Here is a 25,340-nt window from a genome sequence, read left to right as displayed (position 1 = left end):
TGCTCTGAACAAATGAGATTTACTAGCAGTAACACTCGTTTAATTTGCTCTTTCCTCTGAAGATCTGAGGTTTCATATTTTAAAACTGAAGACATGATTTATATGAGTATTTACACAATGATACTACTTTTATTATTCATTCTTCCATTGATCGTAGAAGTGAAAACTGACTTAGTAAAAGAAGTAGTTAATACATTTTGAATGGTTACATATTTCATTTCTCTACAAAATCAAGAAGAAAACTGTTTGTTCAACATGAGGTTTATTAAACAGGTTGTAAATCATCTTACATCAGCATTAAAGCCAGAATATTGTCACAGAAAATGACACAGTTCAGGCTACTAAGTTACATTCTTGAACTATTTTTAATATATATTCATGATTTCTATTACACAACGTCAGAAGATATTATCACTCGCTATCATAATCCCTCAAACAACACATCAGATCCTCTGAGTTTAGTCGCTGCATTGAGATTTCTTGATGCTTGTGCTGGTGATTTTTGAGGCGACAGACGCTTCACATGTCAGATCTTGGTCTTTGTCCCACTCTGAGCTCTCAATGGTTAAATAACTGCTCATCTTGAATTTCTGATCAGGCTGCTGTTCAGCAGAGCCGGTGAAGACGCCTGTAGTAACAGAGTTCCCGTTCACAAGCCAGCGCACATCAGCAAAAGCCACAGACATGTGATTGATCAGACACACCAGAGTGACTTTACTGGAGCTGATCAGATCTTCTCTGGATGGACGGAGGATGTTCAGCACAGGAGGAGCAACATCAGCATCTGCATCAGCATCAACACAAATCACCATTAACATGGGCAAACATCTGCATCAACATCAACACAAATCACCATTAACATGGACAAACATCTGCATCAACATCAAAACAAATCACCATTAACATGGACAAACATCTGGATCTCAGAGACACATCTGACATATTGAACTCTGACTACATTTAAACTTCGAAAATTTCACACAGCAACATGTCAAATTATTTAATAAATAAATATCATAATTATATATGTTTAAAACATGCATCTCAATGTCTTTATTGACTTGCAACACAAAAGTTAAAGGGATACTCCACCGTTTTTTCATATGTTATTCCCTTAACTAAGACGAGTTGATACATACCTCTCTCATCTCAGTGCGTGCACTTAATCGCTCTAGCGCGCGGTGACACTTTGAAAGCACTTAGCTTACCCCAGTATATTCAATGGTATCTAGCAGCAATGAATTTAGAAGTGACCAAACACATCGACGTTTTCCCTATTTAAAAACAGTTACAGGAGTAGTTATACGACCAAGTATGGTGACACAAAATAAAACGTGGTGCTTTTCTAAGCGGGTTAAAAAGGATAACTATAATGTATGGCGGAATAGCACTTTTGGAAGTACTTCGACTCGGCGCAGTAAAAAGTCACGCCTGATCCTCTTCCTAGTGGGTTCCTATAGTGGGAAGAGGATCAGGCGTGACTTTTTACTGTGCTGAGTCGAACTCGGCACGCACTGAGATGAGAGAGGTATGCATCAACTCATCTTAGTTAAGGGAATAACATATGAAAAAACGGTGGAGTATCCCTTTAAATAATGCATGTATGTGGGTAGTTTGTTGGATTGTTATTTTCTACATCAAGATTTTAGGTTGAAATATACATGAATTTATATGGCACAGTGTATATTTTAGATGCTGACACTATATTTTCTACCATTTTAATAATCTTCGTGCCTTCACTAGCTCATTTTCAACTGTCCTACAGCGTGACCAAAGGTACAAATTGAGTAATACACTAGTTCATAAAAGCTGTAAATGTATAATAATTATTAAAAAAAAATTATCAAAACAGTTTTAGATGTAATACAGCACGTCCCACCGCAGGTCAACTTCTCATGTGTAACCCTTCCTATCCTGCTCATAAGAGGATGGGCCCTAGGTTCGTTTCAGATATACTCTCGTATGTGTGTGATATTCCGGATTAAATATATGGGTCACTAAAATGCCTTAAACTTAAAACTTGGACTAAGACAGGTACCTAAATTATGGTAAATAACTGAATAAATGGCACATTCTACTCAAACTCACAACAGAAACCTCGATGTAAAAATAACAAGTTCTCACTTTAATTAAATAAAATAATTGTAAATAAAGACAGGATAAACTAAATGAAATGTCTGTGCCCTTTGGTTAGAATGCAAACACCAGTATACAATGACAGTTCAAAAAACAGTGTTTTCTTCAGAAATAAAATATTTCACACAATGTTTCACTTTTATAAAAATAATAAAAGCCGGCACACCTTATTAGAAAAAACAAACGTTGCAGGCCTGAGTCGTGGCTCGGGATCGTTGGAACCCAAAAATTACAGGTTCGTTGAGTTAAAACAAAAAGAAACAGAGAGATACCTTTTCCAAGCACAATGTTCCAGTCAGTTCACCTCAGTCCAAATGAGAATGGAATCGCACACAGGAGTCCACACCGATATCCACACGATCTCTGATGATTATCCAACGTTGCCAGAGGAACTCTGAGCATCCCTGGTAGCTCAGAGCGCTATCTGGTTCGCGTCCTATCGTTTCCTGGTCGGGAACTGACGAACAGCTACATGGCTAGCTGCGTTAGCTAACAGCTGCATCCACACAGTCCGGTCACGTTTCTCTTAGCCTTTAGCCCGCACTTAGCTAGCACGGCAGTCTGCATGTAATCGACAGTAATAAACTTCGTGCTGAAATTAACTGTCGCTCACAACTATCACTTGTCACTTACAAGATTATCAGGCTGACCATCAAAAGTACAAGCTATCAGAAGTTCAGCATAACAAGCGGTTCAATGCACAAAACGGACTGTTTAATTCACTTTCTCTCACATGCGTCTCTCTTTTCCATCTCTCTCTCTTCCTGTCTCCGACCCCCTCCCCTCACAGACGTAAGGTCACATGACAAAACAACCTGGTTTTAACAGAATTATTCTTCCTCTAAAAGAAAATAATGTTTTCTCTTTTTGGCTTTTACATTATGAAATAAACTAACGTTCTCGTTTACAAACACAATTTAACATGAATTCAACCACTTTTTAAACACAATGAAAACATCTGATTTTTAACCACCTCTTAACATTATATTCTTTTAACATGTTTTTTTAATCAGCATGAACTATTTATTTAAATGTGTTTTAACATTTCAGCTGGGTTACACCCTCCCCCTTCTAATAGTCTGGTGTCCTCAACAGACAACAACAACTCAAACTCTACTTTAGGAGAAAGTTAAATATAACAACAGCTTATCTCAGTTTAATTCTTTCCAATCTTAATAACCACACCTCTGTGTATGATAGTGATTGGCTGATCTCTAGCTTTACCAGGCTCATCATAGGTTAGTCTTACTACTGGTTTGATGGGTCTTTTCGAGCGTGTTTCAGCTTTATTAATCAATGGCTCTGGTGTTTGACTAGCATCTACGTCTGCAGACTTAAGAGCACTGTCATCTTGACTTTCATTTGGTTCAGCTTCTGGCTCTTCAGAGCTCTCCTGTCCAGTCTCCTCCAGCTCCCCATCAGTTTCAGGAGCAGCATCCGGACGGGGTCCCTCCTCCACCTTATCATCCTCTTCAGAGCTCGCTTCTGACAGAGGGGGATCTACATCCTCCTGCATGTCCTCTGAAAGGTGTGTAGTCGGTCTGGTCCTGGGAGTCTCTCTGAGCTCATAGCAAATCCTAGTAGGTCTGTAGAACTCTGAGTCGGAAGAAGAATCAGTGCTGAGTGGCTCGGGGAGGACAGTGTCAGGTAAGGTCAATTTCTGTTTTCTGGAAGTCTCAGTTCTGGTTCTTGCTCTGACACATGAGCCATGATCCCCCTCTGCTTTTGGAAGTCTCACTAGCTGTCCTATTGGCAGAATGTGGTCTCTGTGAAGCGTTTTAACAATTCCCTTCCCATTCTCAGGCCTGAGCTTATATACAGGAAGATTTGGCATTTTTCCAACAACCAGGTAAGGCATTGGATTCCACCTTGTTTGCAGCTTGTGTTTGCCTTTCAGCCCCAAGTTCCTGAGTAACACTCTGTCACCGACGTCTAAGGACTGGAAGCTAACTCTTTTGTCGTAGGACTTCTTGTTCCTTTGATGAGATCTATTAGCCATTTCTGATGCCAGCTGATAAGCTTTTTGCAAGTCCTCTTTTAACTTTGCCACATAGCGGGAATGACTGTCTACAGTCCCATTCACACCCGTTCCAAAGCACAAGTCCACCGGAAGCCTGGCTTCCCGGCCAAACATTAAGTAATAAGGTGAATATCCTGTTGAATCACATCTAGTGCTGTTGTAGGCGTGGACCAAGTATGGTACATGTTGGCTCCACTGACGCTTCTTGTCAGGTGTTAGCGTTCCTAACATGGAGAGCAAGGTCCTGTTGAACCTTTCAGGCTGCGGATCCCCTTGCGGGTGGTAAGGAGTAGTACGTGACTTACGAATCCCCATCATCTTTAACAGATCTTGGATCAATCTACTCTCAAAATCCCGCCCCTGATCAGAATGGATCCTAGTTGGTAGACCGTAATGCACAAAGAACTTGTCAACTAAGATCTTGGCCACTGTTTGAGCTTTCTGGTTCTTTGTGGGGAAAGCTTGTGCATAGCGTGTAAAGTGATCAGTTATGACCAATACACTGCTCATTCCTTTTGAGTCTACTTCCATGGAGAGGAAATCTATACACACAAGATCCATTGGTCCCCTGCTGGTAATCTGGTGTAAGGGAGCTGTTCTTTGATTAGGGGACTTGCGTGTAATACATTCTCCACAGTTTTTAATATACCGCTCAACATCTTTGGCCATCTTTGGCCAGAAGAATCTCTGTCTCAGCAGGTCAGTTATTCTTTCGATTCCGAGATGTCCCAAATCATCATGTAGGGCCCTTAGAACAGTGTCTCGATACTTGGTTGGCAAAATGAGCTGATTGACGTTCTCCCCTGAAGGCAATTTAGACTGGCGATAGAGAAGATCAGCATTCAGAGTTAGTTTGTCTTTCTCTCTTTTCAGTTGGGAAAACTCTGGATCATTCTCAACATGTTCTGGCCATTTATGATGCTGGACAGCCTGGAGTGCAGATCCAATGACTGGATCTTCTTTTTGTGCATGTACTAGCTCATCTTTGGATATATGTCTCAAAGCCTCAAGCTCCATGTGCATGGGGAATGAATAGATGTTTGGAATGCATTCTGGGGGAGCTCCGAGCTGATCCACATAGCGAACTGAACCATCTGAGGAAGTAGGTAAGCTGACTCTTTGACAGATCGACTTCACCCCATCCTGTGATATGGTTTCCCAATCTAGGTGGGAATCATCATCCAGAAAATGTCGGGAAAGAAGATCGGCATCTATGTTGTGCTTGCCTGGTCTGTACTGCACATCAAAGTCATAAGTCGATAAAGCAGCAAGCCATCTGTGTCCCACTGCATTCAGCTTAGCAGTTGAGAGCACATATGTCAAAGGATTATTGTCAGTCCGTACCGTAAACCGGGCTCCATACAGGTAATCATGGAACCGGTCCACGACAGCCCATTTGAGTGACAAAAACTCCAGCTGGTGAATTGGATAACGTTTCTCTGACTGACTCAGCTTTCTGCTTGCAAAAGCCACTGGTCTTAAACCCTCTGAATGCTGCTGATAAAGAACTGCGCCAACTCCCTTTAAGCTGGCATCCACATGAAGGATATATGGCTTCTCTGGGTCGGCAAATGCTAGCACCGGGGCATGTGTTAGACAGTAGATGATCTGATGGAAAGCATCCGTGCAGGACTGATCCCACCTTTGACCAAAGGGCTCAGACTCTTTCAGATAGCTCTTGGAGGGATCTTTGTTTTGCTTTTTACTCTTTTGTGTCGGAGCATAGCCTTTGGTTAGCTCTGTTAAGGGTCTAACTATGGAAGCATAGTTGGCTATGAATCTCCTATAATACCCGCAAAACCCCAAAAAAGATCTCAGGGTCTTCAAGTCAGTGGGCTGGGGCCAGTTGGTAACTGCTTCGATCTTAGCAGGATCAGGTGAGACGCCTTCAGATGACACAATGTGCCCGAGGTACTTTACTTTTGGCTGGCAAAATTGACACTTATCCAGAGAAAGCTTCAGCCCAGCCTCTCCGAGTCTGTCGAGCACCTTGAGTAGCCTCTCCTCATGTTCCTCTAATGACTTCCCAAAGACGATAATGTCATCCAGGTAAACAAGAACCTGTAGAAGGTTCATGTCACCCACTGTCTTTTCCATTAGCCTTTGGAAAGTAGCTGGGGCTCCTGTTATTCCCTGTGGCATTCTCTCGAACTGAAAGAACCCCAGCGGGCAAATGAACGCCGTCTTTTCTTTGTCTTCTTCGGCCATAGGTATCTGGTAATATCCACTTCTCAAGTCCAACACCGAGAACCATTTGCTGCCAGACAAAGAGTCTAATGCATCATCGATGCAAGGGGTGGTGTACTGATCCGGTATTGTACGGCTATTCAGTAACCTGTAGTCAACACACATACGTATGGAACCATTTTTCTTTCTGACGATGACTATTGGTGAGGCGTAAGGGCTGCGAGACTCTTTGATGATGCCTGCACGCGTGAGCTCTTGAAGATGTTTCATTACGTCATCAATGTCAGCAGGAGTCAAACGTCTGGACCGTTGCCGGAATGGTCTGGAATCAGACAGACGGATGGTGTGCTCTACCCCTTTAGCTTCTCCAACCTCCCATTCCTCCATGGAGAACACATGTGAACGTTGGGACAGCTTCTGCCGGAGTCGCTCTTTCCATTCCTCTGTTACAGGAGAGTCTCCAAAATTTATCAGGGTTTTGTCAATGTCTGTTGCAGTTGTCTTTTGGAAAGAGACAGTAGTGACACTCTCAGTAAGATACATGTGCCCTATGACAGTGCCCTCTGGTATAACCGTCTCCCTAAGGGACTGATTTTGGACTAGAATCTGGAAGTTGTTAACGTTTACTGCATTGCCAGGCACAACCATGGGCTGCAATAGCACACTAGCTGGAAGTGGTGCTGAAGGGGATGTGTCTACCATCAGGATCTCTTTATCAACTTCTTGCTTAAACTCAACTTTACAGCTGACCTGTAAATCTTGCCCAGGGGGAAGTGTGAGGGAACCTGGACCTTGCCATGTAACACAACCAACATCATCATCATCGATGGTAAGTGAAGCTAAAGTTGGGGGTTTAGGCATGTTTTCACAATGAACTTGTATGCCAAGAGTTTTGGTGATGTCAAGACCCTTTTCACTGCAGCGCTTGACCAGATTTCTGACATGACAGGTATTTGTCCCTATTATGACTGGTGTCTGCTCTTCAGACCTAGGACTGGGGCAAATGAGAGCAAGAACTGTTACAACCTCACGGATTCCAGTAACATCTGCAGGGTATTCCAGATCTACCAAACTGTAGCCACGGTAAGGATAGCTGCTGTTGGATTCACTCAAACCCCAAATGGCCAAACCCGAAACAGGATGCACGGGGACATCTCCGAGGTGCTCTTTGTACCATGACTCAAAAATAATAGTGACCTGAGAGCCACTATCCATGAGAGCATTACAGGGATGTCCATTTACTTTCAACTTTACTAAACTGGGGGGCCCGATCAAACCTTCAGGAATTCCTGTTGTGGCAGGCGTGTTTACAACACTTCTTTTTACATCACAGACTACTTCAGAAGGTGTGGCGTCTGTCACAGGCTGGTTTTCTTTCACAGTTTTTAGGGCTCGTATCAGCTTCCTTATGACTTTGTTTTGGTTTTCTGGGTTGTGGCACTTTGCAACAAAGTGACCATTTTCCCCACACCGGTAGCAAAACTGCTCATCGGAGGGTTTTGGGGATCTGGTGGGGGTTCTGGGGGTTCGGGAACCAGCTTCCACTGTTGAGACTGAAGGGTTTCTGACAGAGGGCTCATATGTGTTCTCTTTCTTATGTAGCTTTTGCTGCAGTCTTTTGACTTGTTTCTTTAGAGCCACTAACTCTGAGTCTTGGGTTGGTTCACCTGAGAGTGAAGGGGTCACAGGCGAGGGATTGGAGAGTTCTGCTCTAGCTTCAGTGGGTTTGAGGGCCAGAGCAGCCACCATTGACTTGAGCTCTTTTACCTCAGCTTTTAAACTTTGAATCTCTGCCTGTTTAGCATCAGCTATTTGCTTTGAGCGCACTGAATGCACTGAAGTGTTGAGTTTCATCCTGGATGTTTCATACTCCTCTTCATGGCGAATTTCACACAGGAGTTGTAGAAAAGTTGGTGGGTTATCCTTCCTCTCCCTTAATCTTAACTGAATTAGCATCAGGTCAGAGGCGACTGCGCCTTTCAGTAGTTGGGACAAACGGGCTTTATCCTTGTTGCTGGGCAAAACGCCTTTTCTCTGTACAACTTTAGACAGAGACCGCTCCAGGCGTCTAAGGAAATCAGACAACTTCTCCCCTGGTTGCTGGTACATCTGTCGAAAAGCAAAATACAGATCATCTCCCGATTCAGCAGTTCCAAACGCACTCTCCAAGGCCTCCAGATATTCAGCTGGACTTGAATCAGGATGAGAGTCTCTTACAGCCTTAACTACTTCTAGTGCTGGTCCTCTTAAACATTCCATCAGCCTGCGCCTTTTTTCTCTCTCCATGCATTCGCTCTCCTCCACCATGAGCCATGCCTGCTCAAGCCAGTGATCAAACTGCTCCTCCCCAGGTGGAACTGGCAGAAGTCCTGAGAAAATGCGTAGACGACGGTACCCACCTTCAGCAGGAGGTTTACTGGTTTTCTCCAACAGATCTCCCACCGCCTTTAAGATGGATTCAGTAGAGTTAGTGGGTGATTGAGGGCTAGAGAGCAGGGCCTTAAGATCATCCATAGTCTTTCCCTCAGTCTCTAACAGCACTTTCAGTTTGGTACCAAACTCTTCAGGGGCTGGATTGCTAGCTATAGTGATCAGGGGCCAAACTTCTCCACTCTCAGGATGTATCACTTCAGGGGGAATGCTAACAGTGGTGAGGTTCTCTTTAGTTTCACAGAGAACCATCAGGCTGCTCAAAGTGGTATCAAACATCCTGCCTCTGACACGCACACGTCCCAAGCACTTAATGGTTTGAACAACTTCTTCAATATGGGCTATTTCAGCATCAGGTGGGACTATAACCATCAGTCCATGAGCCTCATACAGCCCTTCTCCTCTGCACCATCTCTTCAGCTCAGAAATGAGCTGTGCTCTGTCTGCCATTTTGCTCTGCGGTTTAACAGATTTTTACTTTTTAAATATCTGTACTGACTGTTAAAACCCCAATACTAATCACAACTCACACGAATCCCAGCGGTGCCTCCATTTTATGTAACCCTTCCTATCCTGCTCATAAGAGGATGGGCCCTAGGTTCGTTTCAGATATACTCTCGTATGTGTGTGATATTCCGGATTAAATATATGGGTCACTAAAATGCCTTAAACTTAAAACTTGGACTAAGACAGGTACCTAAATTATGGTAAATAACTGAATAAATGGCACATTCTACTCAAACTCACAACAGAAACCTCGATGTAAAAATAACAAGTTCTCACTTTAATTAAATAAAATAATTGTAAATAAAGACAGGATAAACTAAATGAAATGTCTGTGCCCTTTGGTTAGAATGCAAACACCAGTATACAATGACAGTTCAAAAAACAGTGTTTTCTTCAGAAATAAAATATTTCACACAATGTTTCACTTTTATAAAAATAATAAAAGCCGGCACACCTTATTAGAAAAAACAAACGTTGCAGGCCTGAGTCGTGGCTCGGGATCGTTGGAACCCAAAAATTACAGGTTCGTTGAGTTAAAACAAAAAGAAACAGAGAGATACCTTTTCCAAGCACAATGTTCCAGTCAGTTCACCTCAGTCCAAATGAGAATGGAATCGCACACAGGAGTCCACACCGATATCCACACGATCTCTGATGATTATCCAACGTTGCCAGAGGAACTCTGAGCATCCCTGGTAGCTCAGAGCGCTATCTGGTTCGCGTCCTATCGTTTCCTGGTCGGGAACTGACGAACAGCTACATGGCTAGCTGCGTTAGCTAACAGCTGCATCCACACAGTCCGGTCACGTTTCTCTTAGCCTTTAGCCCGCACTTAGCTAGCACGGCAGTCTGCATGTAATCGACAGTAATAAACTTCGTGCTGAAATTAACTGTCGCTCACAACTATCACTTGTCACTTACAAGATTATCAGGCTGACCATCAAAAGTACAAGCTATCAGAAGTTCAGCATAACAAGCGGTTCAATGCACAAAACGGACTGTTTAATTCACTTTCTCTCACATGCGTCTCTCTTTTCCATCTCTCTCTCTTCCTGTCTCCGACCCCCTCCCCTCACAGACGTAAGGTCACATGACAAAACAACCTGGTTTTAACAGAATTATTCTTCCTCTAAAAGAAAATAATGTTTTCTCTTTTTGGCTTTTACATTATGAAATAAACTAACGTTCTCGTTTACAAACACAATTTAACATGAATTCAACCACTTTTTAAACACAATGAAAACATCTGATTTTTAACCACCTCTTAACATTATATTCTTTTAACATGTTTTTTTAATCAGCATGAACTATTTATTTAAATGTGTTTTAACATTTCAGCTGGGTTACACATGTGTTGTTTCACAGATACTGTACATTATAGAGAGCCTAAGTCCCGCCCCTTCCGGTCGACCACCATGGGACCTTATTTCGGAAAAATATTGTATGGTAGTCAATGGCGAGAGACAACAAATATTTTGATCTCGTTTGAATTGTGCCCTGATTTACACATATGATGTTTGTCAATTTAAAAGATACATTTTAAAGTCAAGAAAGTCGCAGCTTGATGTAAAACTGCTGAGGTATAAGACTGTGAAAATACGTAATTACAGAGACTACAAACCCAGAAGGCGCACATGTGACGTCATACCTTTTCTCTCAATGAATGAAGCTAACTTTACTGAAGCTAACGTCTGTCATTTTCTCTATAGTCTTACATTATAATCGTAACGTTACGCCGTCATGCCTGAGTGTTTTGAGCCAGAATACACACATACGAGCAACGGATCTTGTGACGTACATAGTGCGAGACGAGAGATGTAGTTCATTGAGCGATTTTCACATAAAACTAAACGTTACTCTTCTGTTTTATGACAAACTGCGACTTTCTTGACTTTAATAATTACCTTTAAATTGACAAACATCATATGTGTAGTTCAGGGCACAGTTCAGACGGAATAAAAAGATAAGTTCTCTCTCGCCATTGACTTCCATACATATTTTTTCCGAAATAAGGTCCCATGAGCCGGAAGCGGAGGGGCGGGACTTAGGCTCTCTATTAGTTCAATGAGGATTTTTAAAAATACATCAAATTAAACACAAAGTAGATGCTTGTCCTTAAATATAATCCACAACATAAAGTCTGTTCTATAATAATAATGATTATGATTATTAAGTGTGCTTGCTGAAAGCAGCACACTTACTGTTCTTCTTAAGTTTTCTTCTTCTTCTTATTATTATTATTCCCGGGAGAAAAATTTTGGCCAGCTCCTGCGCCTAGGCCCTTTGAGACAGAGACACCGTTCCAACTTTAAAACGTCCGGTCAGTACCGGTGTAAGTTGCTCGTGAAGATGACATCATGAGTCCATGTCGTTTGTCCGCAATATTGGATTGAACAGAAAGCTAAACTAAAGTTTCACAGGTCACAAATTTGGTCCGAACTTCACGAAACTGGACGTACATGATCCTTGGACCAAGCCTCACAAAAGTTACTAGAAGGATTTTTGATTTTCGGAAGCGTTTGCCCGTCACAGCCAAACGAAATCAGCGGCGTAGTCGCCAAACAGGAAGTCGTCCATATCTCAGGAACTCTGTCACGTATCGAAACCAAACTTTATACATGAACTCGGGACTCCAATGTGAGGAAGCACAAGATCTGAATTATTTTTTTTATTTTTTTATTTCAGGCTAATAGACAAACCCATTTACCTATGTCTATGCAAGAGTTCACCTCACACTTTTAATGTTAATGCATTTAGACAGTAGGTGGCACTGTTGTATTACATTTCACAGAGCAGCCAAGTCAGTGTATAGACTGCATTCGTTTTTACCAGGTTTGTCTTAATAAATGCAGGCATGAATTTCGTTTTTTGCATTGGTCTAATTTAATCATCTGTATTTATTAATATATACAGATTTGTATGCATGAATTGTGCATTTCCAATCCTCAAAGCAGTTAATAAAAAAATAAAAAAAATAAAAACTTTATACAAAATACATCATGCTCTTCTTCGATAACCGAACAAACAATTCATTGTCTGTGGCTGTGTTTGTGCGTACGGGAAATATGCTGCGCATAACAATAGAAAACAAGGAGAAACGCGCAGTCACATGCTCAAACAATCAACAACGTCGCTCTAGAGATGCGTTGTGGACTGCGAAGTGGACTTCACAGGGTTTTCCGCCATCTTAAATTAGAGTCTAATCCGAAGGGAGCGAACATGTTCAGTTCGAAGGGCACGGCCTAGGGAATAAGGAAACATCGATACATCACTTCACAGGAAGTGGAGAGCGATGATCACACACCCAACTGTCATTTCGCGCACCACGTCATCACCAGTCAGAACGGTCATAACTAACGATGGAGGAGTTTACGTATGTGTGTAAGTATTCATACATTTCGCCATTGTTATACAAATGACAGTATTTTTAACGGTTATTGTTGTGAATATTACATATACTATTTTTGATGATTATAATTTACCTCAGTGAATGCAGGCAGCTTAGCTAGTTTGTGAAGTAAAGTGATTTTATTTTAGGTAGTTGTAAAATAGTGCAATATAATTGTAAATATATAATATAATAATAAAAATTGAAATATGAATGTAGTCCTATATATATTTATGTTATATCATAATATGCGCGACCACGTTGACTTTCTTTGATGACGTTTGCAAATGAGCGGTTATTGTCAGTGAAGTCCACTTCAACTGATATACTGTGCTCACGGAGCAGAGGAGCAGTGAACACTGCGTATGGACCCTGTCGAATGGAACGCACATTAGATGTGTAAAAACAAGTGGAAAGCGCGAGCGCGCCGCTGTCTCCTTTCCACAACGCTTGTTCTCCTGTGGCGTCTGTCGTTGCTATGCAATCGTGAACTGCGCTCTCCATGATGACAAGAGCTGTGTCTGAAATCGCTCCCTATCCACTATGCCCTATTTAGGGTGTTGGCCATTTTGTAGTGGTGTCCGAATTCTGAGTGAACGACATCATTCCCTACATTCTTCACTACTTTTACCCACAATCCTCTCTGAATTCGAGTGTACATACGATGTACACTTGCTGAGACACTATTTCCCACAATCCAACACAATCCAAGACGATAAGGCGATAGAGCGCGAATGAAAAATAAACAAATGTCACCATGGCAACGGTGCACGCGAGTTAGAAAACAATAATTTATAAGACCAGACGCCTGGTTATTTATTTATATATACCATTATATCTATATTTGAATAAACAAATGTGTTGTGTAGTGTTTTGTTCTCTTTTATTTTCACATATAAATGTAAAAAGTAAATAAATATGACAAGCAAGTGTTTTTATTATCTTTTTTTAAATCAAATAACGCAATAAACGTGAAAAATACATACATACAATTGTTGCATACAATTCATACAGCCAAGGAAATATTAAAGATGGGTAGGTAATGTTTATGACAAATTGTCCGAGCTCTTTGGCGTGATAATTATGTCAGCGTCCGAATTCTTTGCTGATGTAGTGCACTCAACTGCCATTCACTATACGGGATTAGTGAACGAGTGAGCAGTTTCAGACACAGCTAAGGAAGTATCAGCAAAAGATGAATAGATTTCTAGCCCTTGCATTAGCTTTACTACTAGATATATTTATGGAGATGGAAAATAATAAGGCGCCCTGTACAGCTATGATCAGCTGTTGGGCCGAGCATTCAATGTTGTTACGCTGCAAGCTGATGGTTCACGCGCACACCATAAAGAGCAAATTGTTTTTTAATGTTTCAATTTCGTGATTAAAATGACATAATTTGGAAGCGGATAATTTCTTCACAAACAGCTCATTATGACTCAGTGTTAGAATGCTGCACCTACACTCGATAGTGTGAATAAGATCAGCGCAACGCAGACCACTGCATTGACAGGGTAAAACATATGATCTGTCTACGGCCAGGGCTCAGCGGAAGACAGAAAATGCCGGTCCAGCGCTGATTGAGGAATTAAATTCAAAAATAAAAGACAGTTTTACATCTTTTTTCTCGCATTCTCGCATCTATCCACTACCTGCTAACGTTAGTGCACTGCACCCGAGCAAGCACACTTTGCAGTTCCTCCGGAAATGCATTTTTCTAGTTATTATTATTATTATTATTATTATTATTATTATTATTAATTGAATAAAAAGTACAACCAGATAAAAACACAGATGAAAGTTAAAGCTGCAGTGAAAGTCTTGTCAGTGTATTTCAGGACTGTTTACTGGAGGTGCTGATAAAACTGTCTCTGACTGAATTCACACATTTAACTAAATTAACTACAATAATGAGTTTATATTTCTATAATGAAGTTTAGACTATATTTAATACAGTGAAAAGGTTTTAAAAAAAATGAAAATACAGTGTACAGATCACTTACCAGTCACAATGAGTTTTGTTCCTTGTCCGAATACCACAGTGACACATTTCATATGTTCAGTCGTACAAAAACCTCCTCAGTCTGTGAAGAGACACAAACAGAAGTGAAACACTCACTCAACCTCGGCTGACTGTGTCCTTTACACATTTATTTCATGGAGAAATGTTTCAGATTCAAACAAACACATTTATGTTGCCGTTTTAGTCTTCATATTAGCTGTATTTGACGGCTGTGTATTTGTGGCACGTGTACTGTTCAGCTGCTTGATCACACACCACAGTCCACCACAGGAATAAGTCCTGCAGAGATGCTGTTGGGACGTAAACTTCGTTCCACTCTTGATCCATTGCATCCAGACTTGCAATAGAAGGTACGAGACAAACAAAGTAAACAAAAGCAGTATCATGACAACAAATGGCAAGTTAGGAGTTTTCAAGTTGGTGATGCTGTTGTCACAGGCCGGGGCGGCCTTTCCTCCCCTTCTAAACGTACCACCTCGAGGAGTTACCCAGAGACACCAAAGACCAGACAAGATAATTATTATCAAAAACTTGTATTTTATTTAGTTAAAATAAGTCCAATCTCAAACTAAAATCCACCGGCTTATCCTCCTCTCTCTTCTACCAGGTTGCGTGGGAAGTTCGCACAACAATCCCTCTTCGGACAGGCAGAAGCAGACAATGGAGCAGACACTGGTAAGGGTTCGAACAACAGTTCCTCTTCGGCCGGCAGTAAGTAATGGAACAGACACAGGTAAAGATTCGCACAGCAACTCCTCTTCGGCCAAAGGTAAGTAGTGGAGCAGACACAGGTAAGGATTCGCACAGCGGTTCCTCTTCGGCCGGAGGTGAGTAATGGAGCAGACACTGCTAAGGATTCGCACAGCAACTCCTCTTCGGCCGGGGGTGAGTAATGGAGCACACACTGCTAAGGATTCGCACAGCGGTTCCTCTTCGGCCGGAGGTACGTAATGGAACAGGCACTGGCAAGGATTCACACAGCAACTCCTCTTCGGCCAGACCTAAGTAGTGGGGCAAACACTGGCAGGAAATTGACAAAGGAAGGGGTTACTCTTCTCACAGGACAGCATCAACCATTTGAGTGTCACCTCTGTTTGGGATAGGGGGGAGGATAGGGCAGGGGATCATCCGACGCAATGTAGTAGTCCGTCGCAGATGGCAACCGGGGGCTCTCTCGTTCCCTCCACGAGACACACCCGCTAGCTGGGGGCCACTCTCCTTCCACAAGCCGACGATAGTTGAAATGCGGCGACGGACAGTAACTTCCCCACAGAACCGTGACGGCCGCCTCTGCTGGCAGAGGACAATTTCTCTACGTTCACAGGACGACCGTGGTGAGTACAGGATTTCAGTCAACAACTGGGTATTCTTACCACAGAGCAGTGACGGCAGCATTCAATGGTAGAGGGCAGTTTCTCTATGTTCACAGAACCACAGTGATGAGTACAGGTTTCAGCAGTCAACAGCTGGGCCTTCTTTCCACAAGACTGTAGTAACAGCATTCATTGGCAAAGAGCAATTTCTCTATGTTCACAGAACAAACAATGGTGAGTACAGGTTTCAACAATCAACAGCTGGTTCTTCTTACCACAGAGCGGTGATGGCAGCATTCATTGGCAGAGAGCAATTTCTCTATGTTCACAGAACCACAGTGGTGAGTACAGATTTCAACAGTCAACAGCTGAGCCTTCTTTCCACAGGACAGTAGTGTCAGCATTCAATGGCAAAGAGCAGTTTCTCTATGTTCACAGAACAATGGTGAGTACAGGTTTCCACAATCAACAGCTGGGTCTTCTTACCACAGAGCGGTGATGGCAGCATTCAATGGCAGCGGGCAATTTCTCTATGTTCACAGAACAACAGTGGTGAGTATAGGTTTCAACAGTCAACAGCTGGGCCTTCTTTCCACAGAACAGCGATGCATAGATCCCTCATAAATCCTCTTCAACTCAGACAGGATGAAGCTGCATTCCTGTACGGCATATGCTCAACACACAGCAGTTAATTAATTTCAGTTTGATCTTCGAAGCCCACGATCATGCCAACTGGGGAACAGGCAGACATAAAATTACAGTTTCCACACCAGTGCACAATTCAGTCACTTCAAATGATCACACGTGTTCACTTCACATTAGGCACTGCAACTCACATCAACTCACAGTGAATAAGGTCTCTTCTCGTGGTCCCAGCCGACTCTCTCCGCTCAACTGACAAACTGTACATCCGATGCTGTATAAGTGGTTGACTATGGAAACACAACTGACATTGAAAGACTTCCAAACAAACCTCACTGAACGCCGGGGCAGCCTCACCGAATCATAGCGGGTAGCAGACACTACAGGCATTAACTTCCTATTAGGACTGGCAGATAACACTTATCTGTTCGATGAGATAACACAGTTCGATCATACCGCTGCTCTCCAGCTCTTCCTTCTGTACATGCAGTCTTTCCCGTCCTTTAACTATCTGCCCTCTCGTGTACTGCTCGACGTGATCAGCAGATCATCAACAAAAGATTTCCTCCAGTCTGCATCAGCCCCAAAGATTTTGCTCCAAAGTCTCTTCACCCTCAGATACTTCACACCAACGATTACCACGCTAAGATGCTTCGCCTGCTGCACATCAACCGGATCCTTTTATAATCCCCCTCACAAATCCATATCCCTCGTTGCTCAATCTCTGCTCATCGCCCAGCTGCCGCTCATTCCCTCATTAGCAAGCTCCGTCAGACTGTTTACACGGAAAGACCCGGAACCGTTCTGGTGTTACATTTAACTCGCTCCCTCCGGAAACAAGGATGGAGAAAGACAGTTCCGCTTAATCGTCACCCTGTGACACTGTTTTGACAAGGAACTTTAGTTATGGACCCAAGTGGATTCCTGGGTTCATTGCCAAGGTGACGGGCCCTCTCTCGTACCCGGTCATGCTCACAGCTGGCAAAATAGTGCGTAGACACGTGGATCAAATTCTCTCTCAGGAGGAGGAGAGTTCAGAGTCAAGAGACTGTGTGGTGATGTTTCCTTGGACACATCAGTGTGTAGTGGGACTGACTCCGTTTGTGGAGACATATGTGTATGTGTGGGACACAATACTCCGTTTGTGTAGTAATTTGGAAATGCGATTTCCAAAGGAATTGTTATTTTGTTTTAATTCAAGAATAACCCAACAAATATTGTGAAATTATAGGATACCCTTATCACCAATAGTAAAAAGGCAGAGAAAAATAAATCTTGCTGCGTTGTGTTGAAAGCCATAACGTCTCCAGCCTGTTTGTTGTTCGAGTGACAAGTTATCACAGTATTAAAATGCTTTGAAACACAATGTCATATGGCTGTTGTTATTCTGAGGTGTCAGTGACTGCAGTGAATCCTGCTGTTGTCTCAGTGTGTTCACACTTGTAGTTCGGTTCTCCTGGTTCTTTTGGTCCGGACCAAAAAAAGAAAACAATACATAGTCCTGATTCGCTCAGCATTCACACTGTCATTTTTAACACCAGACCTAAAGATACAAAGAAAAGAAAAAAGAAAATATCTCATCCTAGGGCGTCATATACTGATGCTTTTGACATTTCGTCTATATCGAACGCACATGGCACCCTTTAGCGTCAATATGAGACGCAGATAGCTTTGTTCAGTTATGGGTAGGTTTAGGTCTGGGGTAGGGTTAGGGTTAGACCGCTAGGAGGCGCCTTCTGGCCCATATCTATCTGCGTCTCATATTGACGCTAAAGGGTGCCATATGTGCGTTCGATGTAGACGAAATGTCAAAAGCGTCAGTATATGACGCCTTGGGATGAGAACAGGCTGGTTATGATATGTTGCGATGGAACTTGTCGAACACCCAAAACAATGCTGTGTTCTGCGCTAAATTCAAAGTCAAACACAACTCTCTTCATTAAAGCTCTTCAAGTGATTAAGTGTCGTGATGTCAAGAAACAAGTTCATAAGAAGCTGTTTTTATGCAGTTTTTTAGCACGAGGAATTTCTAGCTTTAAGACATGAGATAAAGTGTTTGTGTCTCATCTTTTTCACCAATTGTTGTCATTCATTCTTTGCTTTGTTATTATTGTTCATTTGTAGATGAGATTGCATGATTATTTGCAGCCAAAGATGAGAGTAATCTGTTGTGAACACTGAGAGAATTCACTTTGGGAAGGAGACACCGTTTGTCGGGCGTTTCAAACGAAAGTGAACAACTGAATCCATCACATACTGTAAGTCTGTTAGTGAAGGGAACATGCTATGGTCACTTCAAGAAAGTGTGTCTTTACACCTGAGGACCAGAGATGAGAAACTGCTGTAGCTTCAGAAGACCTGGAATACAGAACATTAACACTATCCTGTTATGATTCATGTTATTTTCTAAACAATTACTTACAGGACAGAATAGTACAGAAATTGGAGATTATTCTCAGCATCTGTGATTAGTTTGTAATTCATCATGAATCTGTGTTGTGAGATAGTGCTCTTATCATCTGCTGTCTTTATCCTAGAGCTGTTGTAAAGCCTAAACAATCTGTTACGGCAATTTCCTATAATCACTATAAAGCTACTTTGAAACAATCCATATTGTTAAAAGCGCTATATAAATGAAGGTGACTTGACTTGACTTGAAAAGCAGAAGTGAATGTGAGCAGTGAGGAGGTTTTTGTCATGCTGTGAATCACTGTGATACGCTCTCTTTAGCAGTGTCATCCCATGTCTCACAGTAATACACTGCAGAATCACCAACATCCACATTATTGATGATCAGACTATATTCTGATTTAGATGAATGTGTTGATGTGAATTTAGGAGCAGAGAAACCAGATCCATATTCAACTGAGCTCCAGTCATGACGAAATTTTAACACATATTGAGGAACTCCTCCTGGAGTCTGTTTGTACCATCTAGCAGATTGGTCAGTTACTGTCCCCAGATTACAGTCCAGTTTAGCTGTTTCTCCTTTATTGACTGTGATTAATGGACTCTGAGTCACTACAGTCACTCCACTGACACCTGCAGAATAAACACATCCTTTATATGAGACTGTGTGTCAAAACACTTTAAATCTGACATCAGAAATGAGGAAAACTTACAGGTCAGAAGAGTAAAGAAAGCACAGAATATCGTGATCATCTTGTGATTTGGTCCGTGTGACGTGTAAAGATGAGCAGTGCTGTAGAATAATGCTGAGATGATCAGAGAGAGAAACTTTAAGACAGTCAAGAGCTCTGAGAGGGAGGAGCCGCTGGAAGACACGCCCACCTCATACAATAGACACGCCCACATCATACAATAGACACGCCCACATCTGACAAACTACACATGAACTTTTCACTTCTTCACTGAGGAAAATGTTCAAGTTTTTCTCAATTGATTTGACACAAACTCAGATCACTGTTCTCAGAACAATAAACACAGAGATCTGAACACTTTACAATTGTCCTAAACAAATTGTAAGTTTTCATTTATTTCATACAAATTACAAATCATATGCATTTTTTTTCCCTCAAAACATTCAGTACAAGCTTCTCAAATGTTGACAGTTTACATATCCAACCCAACATTCTGTAATTATCAGGAAAAAACATTTGCAACTTGTTTTATTGATTTTACAAAAAAGCACAAAAATGTATGTACCATTTTTCCAAACACAGCAAACAAAACTCTGTAATTTCTCATATTCTCAATCGCACATGGAATGATTTCATTTGGCCCCAAACTGGTATCTTCTGGTTAATAATACACACATCACTGGAAATGCAATTTTTGTAATTGTTTACACAGCTATTGTCAGGGATGGAACAGGAGTCAGACAGGTGGTAAGTGAAATGTAGCTTTATTAACAGAAACACAGAACCAGATGGAGATATGGTAGTGATGTGACATTTGAACCGAGGCGTCGGAGCGTGTGTCGAGAAAAAGTGGGCGTGCCAGATGAAGCCGCGATTCGAGGCTTGTGTTGTTAACGTGAAAATCACGTGACTAATGACAAACGAGGCCTCGGTTTGTGTGAATACGTCATCGGTTCGGTCCGAGTGTCGCTTCCGGATAAAAGGCGGTTCGAAACTCGCGCCACCTTGTGGGTGTTGCAGGAGTTGTAGAAGCAGTTGTAGTAGTGTCAGAGAGTCAGAGAGTTAGATAACTATCATTGTCAATTTGTCATTGTCGTTATTGTGTCATATGTGAGGGCTGTATATTATTACATTATCAGGTTAGAATAGTTATATTATTATTATAGTAGGCCTAGCTATATTATAGTCTTGTTATATTAATTAGTTAAGTTTATTTGGATTGCTCTGGATTTTTGCATCTGGACTAGACTGCTTTGTGATTTGGATTGCCCTTTTGGATTTGTTTGCTTTTTGTGACTCTTCCTTTTTCCTGGTAACGGAGCAGTGCAGAAAGAGGGAATCCTCCACTGTCTGGGCTCAACAGAAGCAGTATCCTCATTTATACCATTTTTATGTTCCCCTGCATGATGCATCCTCTGTTCCTTGTGAAAGGATCTTTTCCAAGGCTAGAGAGATTTTGTCCAAGAAGAGGAATCGTCTAAACCCCAACACACTTGAAATAATTCTGTTTCTCAATCAAAAATCTATTGTAATCCTTCCTTCCGGAACTATTCTGTTGCAGTTTACTTTAATCTGTTATCTATAATCTGCTAAATGAATAAATGTACTTTATTACACTCCCTCTAACATGCACTCAACACAGTGTCACTGTTGTTGTTCATACTGTCACTATCCAAACAATTTATGAATAATTAATAAACTGTGTGTGTGACTGCACAAGTAAATTCAGAGAGAGAAAGATACATATTTTATATTATACACAGTAATGGACAAATGATCATGTATTTTTATTATTGCAAATGAAAGGTTACAGACATCAACAGTGAGTACAAAATAAATAAATATTTTTATTTATAAAAATATTTTTTTTATAAAATATACATTTAAATATAAATATACAAATAAATATAAATATGTATTTGTATATTTACATTAGAGGGCAGGGCGGGCGGGCGCAACACTGGTTCAGAATAAATTAATTTGTCTGCTATTTCTTTGCACAGTAGCTAGGTGTCACTAGTGAGCAATGCTGAATGAAGCTTCGAGTAATGAACCTTTAGCTGAAGCAATGGGCTGCGAGGTCTCAGTGGTTCAGGAAGCCTCATTTTGCCATCACTAAGATATGGTGAGTATGCAAGCAGATGATAATCAGACAGGAACTAAACTGAAGAATAATCAGAGTCTCTGTTTCAGATGGTGGCTGGAAGATCTCAGGAAGAGGACTGAAGGCGGCAGACGGAGCTTCGGATGTAGGCGGATGAATCGCAGGTAAGTAGCAGGTAAGTATAGCAGGTAAGTATAGCAGGTAAGTATAGCAGGTAAGAGAGTCTGTGTGTCTTGTAGAGACGAGACCAGACAACGAGTGTGAGAAGAGGAGCTGAATATAAAGGCTGGTGGAATGATGATATGCAGGTGATGATGATTAGTACTCCGGAGATGATGAGCGAGTGGGAGGAGTGAATGAATCTGGTGGAACCCTGACAGCTTTCACAATTGCAATAACTATAAAAACTATTTTCAGAAGTAACAAACATTGTTATGCAAATAAAAAAAAGAAGAATAAGCATGAGGAAGGAGGAAAGAAAGAGGTGGAAGAGTGGAAGAGAGTTGAGGAACGGAAGATAAAGAGTGAAACAGGTAGAAAGAGATGAAGAGGAGAGGATGAGAGAGTTTAAGAAAAGGAGAGGGAGAAGAGATGGGTGAAGTGGAGGACATTAGTGAAGTGGAAAGAATAAGAGGAGAAATTGTAAAACGACAAAAGGAAGGGATGAAAGATGAGTGAAGAGACATAGAAGGTACAGACTTTCACATGTAATGGAAAATCACCCTAAATGACCATGTATTAAATAAATCTTCTTGAGAGAAGCTGAAACAGATCAAAAGTGTTACTATGACATTCCACTTCTATATTTATAAATGTTGTACTATAGTATTGATAGTGTACATTTGTAGTTTTAGGAGAGGAGAATCCAGATCCATATTCAGGAGAGCTTCAGCCATGGTAAGACTCCAGCTCCAAACAGGACAAATAACATCATAAAAGCAACATAAGAAACGAGTTCACTTAACAGACACAATAGTTAAGAAATTGGAGAATATTCTCGACATCTGTGATTAGTTTGTAATTCATCATGGATCTGAGAAGTGAAGTAGTGCTCTTATCATCTGCTGTCTAGAAGCAGAAGTGAATGTGAGCAGTGAGGAGGTTTTTGTCATGCTGTGAATCAGTGTGATACGAACTCACTAGCAGAGTCGTCCCATGTGTGACAGTAATACACTGCAGAATCACCAACATCCACATTATTGATTGACAGATGACAGTCGGACTCGGTAGGATAAGAGACTGTAAATTTAGGAGAGGAGAATCCAGATCCATATTTAGGAGAGCTCCAGCCATGGAACGAGTTTAACACAAACTGAGGCGTTCCTCCTGCGACCTGTTTATACCAGCGTCCACCATCAGTAGAGCTGCCTGTGTTACACACCAATGACACAGTCTGTGCTTTATTGACTGAGATTAATGGAGGATTCTGCGTCACTACAGTCACTCCACTGACACCTGAGAATAAACACACCATTACTGAGACTCAATATCACATATTCATGATCATATTAGATGTGCATCTTAAACTGCAGTGATGTCTTACATGACAGAGTGATGATGAGGATGAGGAAGACTGTCAGCATGTTGTGAGTGTGTGATGTGAGATTGAACAGAGAAGAGCGATCAGAGACGAGCTATAAGAGACTGAAGAGGGAGGAGCCTCTCAGTGACATCATCATTCATCATCATACACATCATCACGAAACATACAATATATTTACCTAAACTTATGTATTAACATACTAGGCTGAAATACTTTTTTTTTTATTGTAAGTCTTCAAACATACTGCATTGTACTTTTTTTTTTTTTTTTGGTGAGAGGAAACTTGATTTACAAAAGAGTTTCTTATTCATTAAAACAACGCAAGCAACAAATGCAAAAGTTTGATGTATCAGAAAAAAGTCTCTGATGTTCTGAAATATTTAAAACCCGTCATAAATCAGTGTTAGAAACAGTGAGAGACAAAAACAATGTCACAAATACTACTATATTCAGTATTGTAAGTTCATTTTGTTTTTCTTCTTGCCAGTATTTTGAATAAATTTTATTGCTCCTTCATTGTTGCTCATGTACAGATGAAGATCCCCTGATCATTTGCTGTTAAAGCTCTTGTCTGGTTGAATGAACAGATAAAAAGAGACAGAGAAACTGCTGATTTCCATAGAGCTGATTATAACAGCAGGTGTTTCCTGTGTGTCAGAATCAACTTCCTGTCCTGAAGAAAATCTCCACAGCTCACTGCATCTGCTAGAAGACACTCTTCAGCATCAACTTTACAATCCAGATTCACATGATGTCGTATCACACGAATGTCAGGCCATCAGGAGCATTTTGTTTCTCATAGTTTAGATCGTAACTTTACTGTATCAAATAATAGTCATTTTTTCATTTGTCATTGAGTCACTCTTCATTATCAGTCATGTGATCGTCTCCATATTCAGACAACATTCATCTCTGCTGTGCTCTGAACAAATGAGATTTACTAGCAGTAACACTCGTTTAATTTGCTCTTTCCTCTGAAGATCTGAGGTTTCATATTTTAAAACTGAAGACATGATTTATATGAGTATTTACACAATGATACTACTTTTATTATTCATTCTTCCATTGATCGTAGAAGTGAAAACTGACTTAGTAAAGAAGTAGTTAATACATTTTGAATGGTTACATATTTAATTTTTTTACAAAATCAAGAAGAAAACTGTTTGTTGAACATGCGGTTTATTAAACAGGTTGTAAATCATCTTACATCAGCATTAAAGCCAGAATATTGTCTGCAGAAAATGACACAGTTCAGGCTACTAAGTTACATTCTTGAACTATTTTTAATATATATTCATGATTTCTATTACACTACGTCAGAAGATATTATCACTCGCTATCATAATCCCTCAAACAACACATCAGATCCTCTGAGTTTAGTCGCTGCATTGAGATTTCTTGATGCTTGTGCTGGTGATTTTTGAGGCGACAGACGCTTCACATGTCAGCTCTTGGTCTTTGTCCCACTCTGAGCTCTCAATGGTTAAATAACTGCTCATCTTGAATTTCTGATCAGGCTGCTGTTCAGCAGAGCCGGTGAAGACGCCTGTAGTAACAGAGTTCCCGTTCACAAGCCAGCGCACATCAGCAAAAGCCACAGACATGTGATTGATCAGACACACCAGAGTGACTTTACTGGAGCTGATCAGATCTTCTCTGGATGGACGGAGGATGTTCAGCACAGGAGGAGCAACATCAGCATCTGCATCAGCATCAACACAAATCACCATTAACATGGACAAACATCTGCATCAGCATCAACACAAATCACCATTAACATGGACAAACATCTGTATCAGCATCAACACAAATCAACATTAACATGGACAAACATCTGCATCAACATCAAAACAAATCACCATTAACATGGACAAACATCTGCATCAGCATCAACACAAATCACCATTAACATGGACAAACATCTGCATCAGCATCAACACAAATCA

At 41.2% G+C, this 25,340-nt stretch overlaps 1 protein-coding gene and 1 gene segment (V, D, J or C); both read right to left on the bottom strand.

Annotated features, from left to right (window-relative positions):
* Nucleotides 1-253: 253 nt before the first annotated feature.
* Nucleotides 254-17,429, bottom strand: LOC307160805 (Ig lambda chain C region-like). The segment is given in 3 exons: nt 14,947-17,429; nt 14,672-14,752; nt 254-784 (listed from the first exon to the last, which is right to left on the bottom strand).
* A 7,142-nt stretch (nt 17,430-24,571) lies between these two features.
* The window catches only part of LOC307166289 (uncharacterized protein), a 37,463-nt gene continuing 36,694 nt past the window's right edge, over nt 24,572-25,340 (bottom strand). Inside the window, exon 13 of the mRNA XM_079884542.1 lies at nt 24,572-25,096. Coding sequence (XP_079740668.1) covers nt 24,771-25,096 — 326 coding nt within the window. The 3' untranslated portion in view covers nt 24,572-24,770. The remainder of the gene's footprint in view (nt 25,097-25,340) is intronic.

The sequence above is a fragment of the Squalius cephalus genome (genome assembly GCF_949319135.1).
Source record: "Squalius cephalus genome assembly, chromosome: 1".
NCBI lineage: Eukaryota > Metazoa > Chordata > Actinopteri > Cypriniformes > Leuciscidae > Squalius > Squalius cephalus.
This window is presented reverse-complemented; position numbering and strand designations above follow the sequence as displayed.